Raw genomic sequence first — 14,505 nt, forward strand, 5'->3', positions numbered from 1 at the left:
TCTATTAAACAGGTATTTTCTCATCGTACTCCAATCTTGTTTGAAGTTTAAGCAGTTCCAGTGCGTAAGGAAGTTCCTTTTTTGAAGTGAAAATTCATTCTTATTTGAAAAAAATTAATTAATAATGCCTCCATCACGACCATTATGGCAAGTAAGTGCAGATTGAAAATGTGTTGTTTATAAAAAAGAAAAAGTTTTGTGTTTTGTGTATATACACAGCTGGTTAATCACGGCGATTTGTCATGTCTTGTGAGAAAATGTATTTTTTTCTCAATTTTAAAATATTTTTCACCATAATAGGAAAAATGAGAAGTTTGTGATGAAAGTGAGAACTGATTCATTGCTTGTAGATTCTACACAAAAATGTTTGTGAATTCTTTAATTACTTTAGGGGATCTAATTGTTGTGTTTATCGATCATTTACTGTATCTGCACCGCTACATGACTCAGGGTCTATCAATACTGATGTATTTATGATTTATTGTGGTAAAGAACTTGCCGCAAATCACTTGAATGTCAATGTTACGGCTGAGTTTGAAGTCGACTCGGATTTTTGTATGGATCAGTCGATTCAATTCTATCAAATTTAGATAGAATCGAGACTGTTTTCTAATTGAATCGACTTTTCCATATAAAATCCGGTCCCTGGACACAATCCCACACAAAACCCGAGCTATATGACTCGAACAGCGTAAGAAACCCGAATCTTATGCCTCAAACAGCGAAAAAACACTCAATTTCCAAATATACATTTTCACCGGGTATCGAACCTCGAACACTTTTCTTTAAATTTCTATTTTTATAACAATTTCGTGAATTTATTTTAAGAATTTAAGTGAGATGACTGAAATAATCATACATAATGACTGAAATATAAATTAAATTTATTATTCAAGTCATGTAGTCAAGGGAGTGTAAACAACATGAGGCAGGTTCAATAGAATCTAACAAGAAAAGTCGTAGAAAATTTTGCAAAAAAAAAAAATTTTCATTTCATTTTCAAGAGCTATAAAAATTCTTTTATGATGAGCAAATCGTATTACTGTGGAAACAGTTAAAATGTATTTCAACATGTGGCTTATTATTTGCGGAAAATTGGGATTTCGTTAGGTGAAATTTGTTAGAATTTTGGTTTAACGGATTTTAGAAATTTGAAATTTATTGAAGTTTTTAGAACATTTTAGTTTAGTTCGAGACTTTTAAGTGTCAACAACAATAAATTTGCTATTGTCGATTTATTATTGATTTAAAAGCTAGATTAACATATTTGATACGTTAACAGTGTAGGCTGATTTTTTACCATATAAATATTCTAATTATCAAACTGAGATCTACATAACAATGTTTAATTCAAAAGTACAGCATCAAATATCATTTTGAAATGAGGTTAGTCTGGTAATTCAAGTAAAAAATCTTTGTTTAATCGCATTTGCAGGCTACTTTTATTCATTCTGGTTAGATCAGATTTCAAAACAGACCTCAATTTAATCCATATAATTGGATATTAAGTTCGATTACAAATCTTTATTTCCAATTGATACAATTTAAATCGAGATCTTTAAAAATAGTCGTTTGCAAGTCAGTAACCGAAAGATTTAAGGAATCCTGACATCATTTCGTATGTAGCAGCACCTTAGAGACCACATTGTGCTACTCGGAACATATATCAAGCCAGAAAAATTGTTTTCATAAGACGACATTTTACTAAAAACATCAAACACATGATTCTTACATCTTCATTTATTTTGAGTCTCCGACCTTCTAGAAAAACAGCATTTCAAGGATAAACATCATTAAAATTTATTAGTCATACCATTTATAATCGTTAAGTCTGGCAAAATCACTCAAAGGATTGACATTCTCAATGTGTATATATCATTGAAAACTCAACAAATCGCAAAAGCTGTAAAAATTTCATTTATATCAATTTTCAAGAAAAAAAAATTGCAATTTTCATGATAAAAAACGATTTCATTTAATTAGACTGGCTACAAACTATAGGAAAAACTAATTTTTATTAAATTAAAACTACATTAATTAGCACTAAGCTGTTCAGGTGTTGGCAAGTCGCTAATGAAAAAGTTTCCAGGTATTTGATGGAAAATTTTTTGCATCATGTCAAGGAGAATGTCTTCAATAGTTTTTGATATAATTGGCTTAAGTGCTTCCGATACTGGTCTCCAATTTTCATTTAAGTAAACATTCGTTGACTCTTCTGCAATATACAAATAGCAAGGAAAAACATGAGAAAAACAATGTGGGCACGCGATCATACGAAAATATTATAAATGACGATGACCAAGCAAAATAACGATGATGCTTAAATTGAATTATTTTATTTTTAGCAATATGAAATAATTTTTTCTCTTTTTAACCTTTACGACGATAGATTTACGAACGGAAATCTCGTAGGATGCAATGAAAATCGCGCCATATGAACGTGATCTTCACAATTCCTCACTGTGTAATCATGTCGAAATATATATTTTCTTTCTTTCTCTCCAATTTAATTACGACATTCATGCTTACCTAATACTTTTACACCTTCGAATAGATTATCCATACGAAGTTTTAATCCTTCCATTGTGAATTGTACTGGAATGAAAATTTAAGTTAAAAATTGTTTTTTTTGAAATATTAAATGCATCTTTGGGATGATTGTGGGCGTTGGAAGCTGTACATTTGATAATCAACTGTTCATTATTTATATTTTTTCATTGAAAATTTGAAAACTGATTACTTTATGAATGTTTAAACAAAAGTAACTGAATTTTTGTATATTTTAGATTGGTAAAACAAGATGCCTACTGTGTTTTGCACTTGAGGTTGTCAATTTAATTGCCGGCAAGAACTAGAAGGATATTATCGATCTAAAAGTTGAAAGAATCTAAAATTTTAAGGAATGCGCGTCACTTAAAAGCTGGGATTTTCTGTGTTACTTAAGAAATTTTATATCAATTTGACAAAATTCAGAATTTGGTTCTAGTCAGAGCTTGAAGTCGACTCGAATTTTGTATGAAAAAGTCGACTAAAATCGACTCGACTCCATATAAAATTTTAGACGACCTCGAGCTGTGGTTCTAGTTAGTTAGACAAGTCAGAATTTTTTTTGAGAAAAACCGGAATATTTATGTAATTTAAATAGATATATCCTAACAGACAATAAGCTTAGTCACCTAAATTAGCATAGTAATGATTATACTCGATCAATATAATATAGCATTCTCCTAGCCTGTTCAGATAAAGAAAACCGGTATTATCTCAGTAAAATACGAGCAAATTGTCTAAAGATCTAAAGCTTTTGATCTAATAATCCTAAACTGAGTGTGCATAGTAATTATTTGACTAAATTTATGGTTTGTGTTAACTAATGTCTAGTTGCGATTTGTCGTCCGCAAACAAATGGACTTGCGATTATAACTAATCTAACTAATGTCGTCTAGACTCAATTTTTCGCAAGGCATTTGATTAAGAACAACAAATCGCAGCTAGGCGAGAGTAGTCGTTCATGAACAAATCGCCGCTAAACATTATTAGTCGTCCTTAAAGTTAGACGTAAATCAAATCTAATAAAACTAGTCCACTCGTGTAAGCTTCAAATAAAGCAAAAACCGGACAGCAAATAACATCTAGATACGCTCAAGTTAATCGCTCATTTCTGGAGTATGAATAAGTAATTAAACCCCTCAGACTCAACAACTTTGATCTAAAATTGATATAAGCTTGCAATAACTTGCTGTATCATTTATAAAAATGCACTTAATTAATAATTCATAAATAAATTCACACAGATTCTCACCTTTACAACTAGTTACATTATAAAAAGTATGTCCATGCTTAGTATACAATTTTGTTTTTGTATAAAACTTAATATCCATATTTGCTATAATGGGAAATATAAATAATGTAAAAAAGCTTTTTAATGTCAATGTAAAAATATGCACATACATGGTTCGAACCAACATTTGCCGCGACCCTGAAAAAAATAGAAGAATGTTAGAGACATACTTCATGTTAAATGAACATTTTGTGCATTACATTCAATGGAATGACTAAAATTCGTCCCATCATGTGATAATGTCCTTCAAGTCTCATCTTAGGGAGTTTAACTTGCGTGAACCAGCTATAATCCTTATTGACATAATTCTCAACAACTTCTGTCTTTGAGAATCCAGTAACTTTAACATTTGAAAGACTTGCATTCACCGACACTGGACCTTCTCCTTGTAAGATTCTAATTCTATCAATTCTCATTGGATCGATTGTTTCTAATCCGGCAAGTCCTTTAATTCCTTTGCCTAGCTGATCGAATAAGCCTTGAACACTTCTTGTTGAGCATGCTCTTAACTCTGGATCACTAAGTTTGCAAGTCTCCAGCCACTCCGCTGTGAAGTATTATTTTTAAAAATTATCATAAATATTTCTATTGCACTTTCCGGACGAAGCAGCTTGACTTCTTAAAATAAGTCATTAATCAAAATTTTTAGAGGAAAATAATTCAAGGCACTTAAAACTAAATTATTTCATCAATATCCACAGTTTTTTTGAATCAGTTCCAAAATATTTTAATTTTTCCTCTATCCTTCACATCTATTATTAACAAAAAAATGCTCTTACGTTTCTCCAAAATATCACAGTTACAGCATTTAATGGCAAAAAGAAAACACACAATAAACAGCCTCATATTTACACTTTGGATACTTCCGAACTTAACTGTTGAAAAGCTCTCGATTAACTAAAAAATTATGCATTAAATCGGTTGCATTTTATAAAGCAGTCAACCTACTAATTAACTTACGCAATTCCGTTTTGTTATTCTTTTCTGTATTGGTGAACATTTTTTGTTCTCAACTGCAACTTGATGCATTTGTTCATTGTATATGTTGAGTAATTGATAGGCTTTGATGTTAATTTTGTAATAAATAATAGAAAGCTTTTCGCACATTTGGAAGCTTTGGATGAACTGTTGAACTCGATAGTAGCATCTGTGAGGTGCATCTATCATGTTGATAAAGCGGATCTGAGATGATCACGTCATGTCCATAGGTGAAAGACTAAACCGAGAGCCTAAATTTATTAGAAACCTAGTTATGAGAATTGTATTGTTGATCCTACATCAATAGTCAATATGTGTAATTTAATTAGGGGTCGCTAACTTATTACCATGTAATACATTAAGAGGGAGGAATGGGTGTAGGTGGTTAATAACACGCTCCTGGTGCGGATGGGTGGCAACATACTCCTAGAAGCTGTTCAGTTACTTTCTTTGGAGGGGAGACTGTGTGCGTGTGGATGGTTGCATGATTCCTTTTTAGGAGACGTTCGATTACCACATTTGCAGGGGAGAAGGGGTGCGGGTGAGTGATAACATGCACCTAGGAGCTTGACTAAGGATAATTACAAACTATAATCAGTGATACAGAAACTGTTTTTGACCAGATGAGCTTTAACAAGCTGCCATTTGCTACCTGCACACGCAATAACAATTAAATTTCAAAACGGATATCACAAACATTCGAAATATTTACTAATTGATGAGTATAAATCTTAAAATTGTGATCTTCAACTTACATATCAATTTTCAATTGAGATATAAAACGTGATGTCATAAGATCAATCATTGAATTGTTAGTTAACCTTGTAATACGATAATTAATTACAACAAACAAAAGTAATATCAATAAGCTTTGTAAAATGCTAAGCTATTCACTATATCAGAGGTAGGAAACCTTTAATATTTCACGACACATCTTGGTGATGAGCTTCGACCGAAACCGTACAAGCCATACGATTCATGGCAAACACAAACATTTTTGATGACACACTAGACGTCACACTAGTGTGTCGCGGCACACAAGTTGCTCATCACTGTTATTTATTAATTATAGTGACAATGTGTCTCATTAAAGTTTAATTGAAACTTCTGGTTTAATTTATGAGCTTTCAAATCAAGTTTCAGTCGATCTTGAAATTGCTTGGTTGATTTGAAGACGTTTTATTGAAAAAATTTAATTTAAAAATCTGCAAATTTTAAAAATATTGCAAAATTTCATTTCTGGAACTAAACGGAATTGAACAAAACCGCATTCAAGTCTCTGTGCCGCAGTTGACCTTGAAAGAAGCGGTAAATGCACATAATTTAATGCATATGCTTTTAAACAAGTTTCTTGTATTTTTTTCTTATTTCTATTACATCTAAAATACAGGAAAAATAAAACTTTCGGTTTCGTTTATGCTTAATGCACTTGATTTGTTAGCATTTTTGTTAGCAAACTTCTGTTGAATATACTTTAGCGGTCAATAGACTCAGTAAGTTGTTGTAAGATTAATTTAATAGTATTTTATAAAGATAAGTAAATGATGTGACATACTTAGTGAAAAAAAATATTTCCGATGATTATTTACACAAAGTTTTTAAAGATTAGCGATATGATTTTGCATTATTAGTATAATTTAATGCTTAGTTACATTAAGTGCTGTTTGTCGACAATTGTCTGTGTCAAATAGGCAGCTTAATAACATTTGAAGCATATTTAAGGTTAAAAGAGGAATAAGCTGCTTGTTATAGGCGATAGGTATTAAAGCAGGTTGTTTGTTCCATAGGAATCTTTAAGCCATTTGAAGCATATTTAGGGCTAAAAGTGAATCTGTTAGATGTGCAGCTCCGTTCAATGCAACGATAGGTATACAACCAGCATAAAGTGTAGAGAAGAATGTTTAAATGTGATTTGTGCCATACTACTGAATAGCCCCAAGTGGCTCAGTACGTAGGAGTACTTGACACGTACATAATAGCAAGAAATTTGGTTCGAATCCCACTCAGTCTATAGAATTGTGAAGAACTGTTCAGTAAGGTTCTGAATAGAATCAACTTGAAGTTTCTGAAGCTGTTTATGTGATAATTCGATAGTTTGATACAGTGATGGACAACTTGTGTGCCTCCCAAAAAATTTGAAAATTTCATGAATCGTTTGCCATGTTCGGTTCCGGAACTTTCGACCGATTCTAACTTTTTAGATGTGTCGCGAAAAACTAAATGTTGCGCACCACTGGTTTAGTAAGTCATTAGACAATTGCCTTATTAAAGCATCTCCATTTAGCTATCCGAATTGATCCTCATGGCAAGACTGCTACGACGTCTTTCAACTGCAATCCTATTTCCATAATTTATCATTAGACTTAAAAATTCGTCTTAATATCCCCAATTTGCATATTTTTCATTTATATGCACGTCCATGTCAACATATCCATGTTAAATGAGCTATAATGAACTTACAAACGATTCAAAGCCCAACAAATTTTCTAAAATGCTTCAAACTTAAACTTGAAAAACCTCTTCGTTGCAGAAAATTGTATGCAAAAAAAAGAAGAAACTGAAAAGATTGGGTCAAGTTTAAAAATGCATTTTAATTGCACAAAATAAATAGAAACAAATCATGTTAACATGAATAATTTCCACTTTATTTATTTTTTGTTCTTTATATTATAACTTAATTTGTTAGTTTAAAAATAATACCAATATTAACGTTAAACATGTTGATGAATTTATTTTTATTAAAAAAAAGAAAGAAAAAAATCTCAAAAATGTTTTTCATGTGGCTTGAAAAAAAGTTGGCAAGACAACTTACTTATGATCATCGTCATGTGTGATACATGTCGTACGTGTGATTGTGTAAGTGTGTATGTGTCTTGTGTGTGTCGTGTGGAAAATGTGTGTCATAAATGTGGTGTGTCATGTGTTGTGTGTGTCTTGTGTATATGTGTGTGTCTGTGTGTCTGTACTTGTTTTTATGATCATAAATATTCATCTTGCCTTAATTCTTATGATTCTGTTTACTTGCTACTTTTTTCATTAATTTATTTATTTCAATAAATTAATGTCCTCATGAGATTTAAAATTAGAGTAAAAAAAATCAAGCAAGTTCAAGACTATTTTGTGATACAAAATTTGCCTCAACAATTTTCATTTTTATTTTTTTGAATTAAAAACAATTAGAGACAGAATTCCTTTATGCTTCTCGCCAAGAAATAAAAAAATTAAAAGAAATGAGAGATTTAATTACTGATTATAAGGTGACGCGTGTTAAATTGAAGAAATTTATGTACAGATTGATGATCCTTTACATGTGACGGGTGTTGCCGAAACCTAAAAATAAGAGAGAATTTTCATGTTAATTAAACATTTTACGATGGGATTTTCATGTTATTTAAAACTAATGAATGAAATATATTTTGAAATTTCAAAATAGTAAGGCATTGACCGAATGAAATCTAACAGTTCGATGACAGAATAATAATTGATGTGACAACACAACAGCTGGGATTGATTTTTCTAACTTTTGCTGTTTTTGTGTCATTTTCTTGATATTTTTGGAATGACTAATCATTTGGGAAGTGAGTCATATATTGTTTTGAGATTGTATCGATCTGTATAGATTGATAGCGACATGTGGATTTATTGCTAAAAAGTTCAATGAGCTACTTTCTATTTATGTATCGCAAATAGAGCCATTTGTCAAGTTTTCGGTGTGTAAACAATCACAAGCACTATAAATCTCTATATAAACATAAAGCTAAACCATTTTAAAATGACTAAAATTGACCAGAATCATCTTAAACTCCATTAATCCCATCAAAACCATAAGAACACTTACCACCATGTCCGGATTGAGATGCACCCTTGTTGAAACCCATTTGCAAGTTCAATTCTCCTTCATGAGCACGTAATTGCTCTTCAGTAAATGTTCTCTCGTTCTTGTCAGCCATCTTTGGTCCTAAAAGTGAAAATTTTATTCAAAATGTTATTAAATGTCTCAAAAAAAATAAAATCATATTGAATGGACAAGAATGCGTTAAAATTAGTCATAAATTGGACATTAACTTGCCACTAACTAGTCATAACGTAGATTTTCCCACTCTGACATGTATCAACCATGCCAATTACCAACAAAAAATACAATAAATCATAAATCTCACCTAATCTTGGTCCAGTGAATTCTGGATGTTTTTGGGTGAGTCTTCCCAATGCATAAAGGCAGAGTGTTACTTGTGGGATGTTACGACGTTCAAACAAATCGGCTGTTTGGAAAATTTCTTCTTCTGGAACACCATATTTCTTGAGGAAAGCTTGGAATCTTGTGAAAAAATATACAAAAATTATCAATTTAGTCAAGTATTCTAAGTCTTGAATCTTGAGATGTTTTTATGAGTTTAGAGGGGAACTTAAGAATCGCTTAGATTAGACACATCATTAATCTTCTTAATTACTGTATTGGGAAGCACAAGATGTTGAATTGGACGGAGAATTATAAGAAAATTTAGTCATAGTTAATGAAATCAAGGCTGAAGTCAGAGTAAAGTCACCGTAAGGCTGAATTCCCGACCATTCCTACGTCGTGTGCTTTCCAGTATTAAGCATTAAGTATTAAGTTTTTCCGACCATTTTCCTTACTAAAATACCATACCTTTGAACATTTTCCATCAACTGGAAGTTTGTGCCACGTTCTTGAATCTTCTTTACTGATCCAGGAACCATTTTGTTGGCAAGTTTGCAAAGAACGATTCCATTTTTCAAGATTTCTTCGTAATCACCCTTTGGAACTGGTTCGCCCAAAATTTCAAAGACCCATTCGAGGACTTCCTTTTCTTGTTCCTTGTTACGTGCCTGACAAATAATTTAAAAGGAATTATGAGTTATTTCACATTAAGAAGTGAAAAATGATAAATTAAATGATCCAATCGACCCACATTAAGACTAGATATACAAGCTTACAAATGTGTAGAGCAGCAAATGTATTAAATCATTTGGTCAAAAATAAAAATAAGCATTTTTTTTTACTGTGAGAGCGATTTTTCCAAAAATAAATAAAAAGTAGCACTTCTCACAATTGGCTTGTTGTAGCACATGACATATGAATAGTGATTTGAGATATGAATAGTCATTTAAGACGGAAATGAGTTTTTAATGACGAAACTCGAAGTTATTGTCAAACAGCAAAATTTCATGCTGATTCTAAGTCAATGTACGCCTTCAAGTTTGCCTAATTGATCTCAAGTGTAAGAAAATAAAGGCAGAATGAAAAAAATTTCTCTCCGTGAGATAATGTTCGGAAATAAGAGACTCACGTCATGTAGGAATGTTAATGAATATTTTGGATCTTTCGAGAAGAAAAATGATGAAATTTTGCAGAGATTCGCCGTGAAATTAAAAGAGATTTATGGATGCATGGATGTTCAAAAAACAAATTTAATCCTTGTTGTTGCTGTCGCTAATAAATTTGTTTGAATTTAGTGCCAATTTATAACTTTTTTGACATTCTATTGCTTGAACAAATCATAATATTTTGGCAGTTACAGTCGTGGGATAGAGAAAGAGTTAGAGATTAAACAAAAGCGATTCTCATTTTTTAAAAGATTTTCTTGAGATTTTCATAATTAGCAGAATTCAAAGATTGCTCGATGTCGACTTAACTTGACATTTACATCCAAAATCCGAGTAGATTTCAAGCTTTAGTAATCAGACTTTGCGACTTTTTAATGGAAAATTGTTTTTGTCTCAAATCAAAATCAAGCTACAACTTCCAATTTCTGACATCATTCACAACTAAAACCCATAAAAATTATTATTGGCACCTATTTTGATCAGCAAGATTGTCATGCAAAAGAAATGAAATATTTTTCCCTAATAATTGAATTGGAGCGAAAGAACATGACAGCAAGACAAAATATTGCCGGAAATTACAATTTATGTGCTCTAAAACAGACGTCGTAAATGCAAAAATTGGCAGATCTTTTCTTGACGGAAAATTATTAACTAAATTAAACTATTAGCTCGTGTGAGACAATCTAATTATTTTTAAATTGAATGGTACATTTTGAGTAGGTTTAATTGTGAATTATTGAGGAATTTTCTTTCTGGTAATTTTAAGGGTTGAATAGCACGGTTTTAGATGCTAACTTTGAGAGAGCATGGATTACAGTTGATCCTAACTCATATCGAAGAGAATTGAAACGTTTACTGAATTATTAGTAGGTTTTTTAATCTTCCTGACAAATTCTGATGAACGGAATGAATTAACAATGTAGAATTGTAATTTTTTGCAGTAATGTAAGAAGAAGCATGACTGAGTAGTGTCTGATTAAAGTTAAATCTGAGATATTGAACCAGTACAAGAGAGAAGAGCCTCCAGAGCCGAATGGCTTGGCCAAAGATAAGGTTTTGTCGAGACTAAACTGTAGTTTCAGACTCGTTTACGAAAATTCGTCGAAGACGGAACTTCGAGTAACTTTAGCAATGACATTACAGATCAGAGTCTCATTTCTCAATGTTTTGTGTTCAATTCTTAGTCACATCACCAGCTTTAGCTACTAAACCTTAATCTCCACATCAATTTGCAAATCAAAAATTCAAATTTCAATATTTCTCAAACATTTCCTAATCTTAACAGAATCTCATTCAACAATAAATCTGTCTAGCCACCAATCGATTTCGTAATTCTATCTTAAATCTCAAATTAAACCTTACAACACTTAAAATATTTTTCACATTCTTTCCATTTCCAATTTAAATGTTATTTAAAGTCTCTGGTTACAATATTTTTCACATATTTCGTCACGTTTTCATCCCTAAATGCTTAAAGGCCCATCATTAATTTTTCATGGCATTAAAATAACAATTTTTTTTTATATTCATAATATAAACAAACTTCATGACTTTTTCCTTTGACTTCATTCATTAAGGAATAGAAGAAGATGGTGTAAATAGTGAAATAAAAAACTCATCTTAGAAAATTAATTGACCGACTCTCCTACATAGAAATACCTACAGTGAAATCATATGTCATAGCACAAATCAAGTAATTTAAATTTTTTTCTGTTTCTCAATTCATGATTATTTTTTGAATGAACAGATTTTTTTTGTGGAAAATGAGTGTGGGTATTGAGTTGGATTGGGTGTGGTTGACTTCTAGTTTTATGGCGCTGAATTGTGAAAAATTGATTAATTGATTAAAAATCTGTATCTAGGCTGGTGTAACTTTGATTAAGTATGGGATTCTCTTTGAATCGGCACTATACCAGAGTTATGGCGGCCTGTCGGATTTTGGACAGATTTAGGATATTCTGGGTTGTTCAGTTATGATTGTTGAACCAAATTAAGGTTTAGAATTCTTTAAAAATCTAATACTTTTGCGTTTGTTCTTAATTGTTACTTATTGAGCTGATTATTTTGTGATTAACCTATGTAATCTCAATCGCTATCTCTCATTATCAAAGCTTTGAAGTCTAAAGAGAACCCATTTGAAGCTCTAGGTGATTAACTTTGATTTAATTAAGCTATTGCATCAATTAAGAAACTTTCCATTATCGGTTAAACATTTTTTTCAACAAAACAAACAAATTTGATTTGCAAATTGTGATAATACTCTAGCTAACATGATGTTCTATTTAAGATACAGCATATTCTACAAATAATATACTAACTCACTAGACAACAGACTTGAATTAGTTAATTTTCTTCCATTAATAAGGGAAACGAACAATTTTAAAGGAACAATAAAAGTGCATGTTCTACTTAAATTAATTAGTTGAGAATGCTTATGAGTATATCTTGTAGTTTAATCTGCTCTTAAGAGCAAGCTGCTAGGAAAAGATTTGATTCTCTCTAGAAGTTGAATTCTACCAAAAAATCCATAAATTCCATGATTTCCATAAATTTTCCATGGATTCCACCAATTCCACAAAATCCATGAAATCCATAGTTCCTGCCAGATGATCCACTCCCGCTGTAGATATGACAAAAACTCACAAATATCTCATATTACGACATAATATCATCATGATAACCATGCGTTCCATCCTCCCACATCCACAGCGTAACTCCCAAACTTATAAATTCACATTGTAAACATTTCATATGTGAAATTTGAATAAAAAGGAAGGAAAAGAAAAAAAAATGAAATTTTTCCTCTAAATTAAAAAAGAAGACGATCAGCATTCACATTCGATGAGAAAAATGGAACAACTGTTTATACTGATCGGTCGGCAACTTGCCTGTTTTTTTTTCTTAGAAGAAAAAAAAATTTATTATTATTTTCTGTCTCACTTGCTGCTTTTCTATTGTGAATATATATTTTCCTACGTCAATTGCGGTTCTTTCAATTGCTTTTTTATCGCTTTTAGTGAGAAAAAATTTTTCTTCTTTTTAAAAACTCGTATAAATCATCAATAAAGCTATAATTCACGAGTGTGCATGCATAAATAATACTTTTTTAGAGTTCATGGAATGAGATGAGAACCGTGTGTGCATGACATTGAACTACATTGAATGAAAAACGTTATTTTTTTATATTCAGTAAACACAAAATGCTTCCAAAAATAACTCCGATGAGGCAATTTTCACAAAAAAATAAATTCAAAAATTTTTTGTCGACTGGATCCAACGGAAATAGTTTTTTAATCACCAACAGATACTTACAACCATATTTAATAATTTTTTCTGATTATATTAAACTAAATCACTCGACACTTTATTGATTTTTTAATACTCAACGAAATTTCCAATGGCTAACAACCTGGAAGTGCCCCTGAAGATGTGATCCGATTGGTGTCTCAAACGAAATTAAATCAAAACGAAGAGAAAAATCTCTGAAAAAAAAAATTTATATATATTTTAAAAAGAAAATAATTCTGCGCGTTCAGTTGTATATGAAATGATTAAAATAGAAACATAAAATACACGCAAAATCTTCTTTCCTTTTACTTCTGTTTATCTCATCTCACAACTTTTTTTTCTTTCTATCTTCTCCCTTCTGTATTTGGAGGGTATTTGTGAATGACGTCTAGTTCAGGGCTTAAAGTCGACCTGAGTCAATTTATTGTCGAGTCGTCTTCAAGCTCTACACGTTTTCGAGGTCTCGGATTAGACAAATTCTTGAGATCGAGTAAAATCTGGGATAAATTGATCTGAATTCAGTTGTCTGCAGTCTGAAGAACCTATTTTCTGATAGTATCTTTGGCCCTATAGCAGAATTGGCTGAATACCCCTCTTTTGGATTCTGAATTACGGAATACCTGGAGTTCTGTCAACTCTGTTCCAAACTAAGAATGTGAAACTGATCAAAAAATGATCAAAAATAATTAAATATCTTCAAAAATGATCAAAATTTAATCTAATGGTTCTGCACTCTTGCTTCAAAGTCAAGGAGACAAACGGTTAATTTTTAGTCAATGTCTTGACTACTTAAATAATTCGATAGCCATGCAGATCATCTGTGATCCGTACTTTCTCTTAAATGTCGTCTAAAACTAGATCTATTGATGGCTGCCCTTTGATAATTACCAATACCAAATGCTTCACTGTCTCTGTCTACAGCCTCTCTTCAAGAATTCTTTGCCCGCATTCGTGCTCTTTTACCCACCATAGCACGAACTCAACTCGGATTTTGTATAGAAAAGTCAACTCAAATCGACCCGACTTCATATAAAATTCGAGTCGATCCATATATA

General features: G+C 31.5%; 3 protein-coding genes across 3 annotated transcripts in view; 1 reads left to right on the top strand and 2 right to left on the bottom strand.

Annotated features, from left to right (window-relative positions):
• Window positions 1-14,505, top strand: part of LOC139097092 (muscle-specific protein 20-like) — a 22,507-nt gene continuing 8,002 nt past the window's right edge. The window contains exon 1 of the mRNA XM_070648857.1: window positions 1-151. Within this exon, the coding sequence (XP_070504958.1) occupies window positions 125-151 (27 nt within the window). The 5' untranslated portion in view covers window positions 1-124. The remainder of the gene's footprint in view (window positions 152-14,505) is intronic.
• Window positions 1,976-4,867, bottom strand: LOC139097086 (protein takeout-like). The gene is made up of 7 exons (XM_070648851.1): window positions 4,799-4,867; window positions 4,618-4,735; window positions 4,039-4,385; window positions 3,949-3,976; window positions 3,800-3,883; window positions 2,530-2,595; window positions 1,976-2,215 (listed from the first exon to the last, which is right to left on the bottom strand). The coding sequence occupies exons 1-7, from the start codon at window positions 4,865-4,867 to the stop codon at window positions 2,034-2,036; spliced, it is 894 nt and encodes a 297-aa protein (XP_070504952.1). The 3' UTR covers window positions 1,976-2,033.
• Window positions 7,440-13,633, bottom strand: LOC139097130 (myophilin-like). Its single transcript, XM_070648898.1, has 5 exons — window positions 13,475-13,633; window positions 9,465-9,664; window positions 8,977-9,134; window positions 8,655-8,774; window positions 7,440-8,146 (listed from the first exon to the last, which is right to left on the bottom strand). Exons 1-5 carry the CDS (start codon window positions 13,478-13,480, stop codon window positions 8,121-8,123), a joined length of 510 nt encoding a protein of 169 aa, XP_070504999.1. The 5' UTR covers window positions 13,481-13,633; the 3' UTR covers window positions 7,440-8,120.

The sequence above is a fragment of the Chironomus tepperi genome, unplaced genomic scaffold (assembly GCF_022539635.2).
Source record: "Chironomus tepperi strain 1889 unplaced genomic scaffold, CSIRO-AGI_Ctep_v1 contig_414, whole genome shotgun sequence".
Lineage (NCBI taxonomy): Eukaryota > Metazoa > Arthropoda > Insecta > Diptera > Chironomidae > Chironomus > Chironomus tepperi.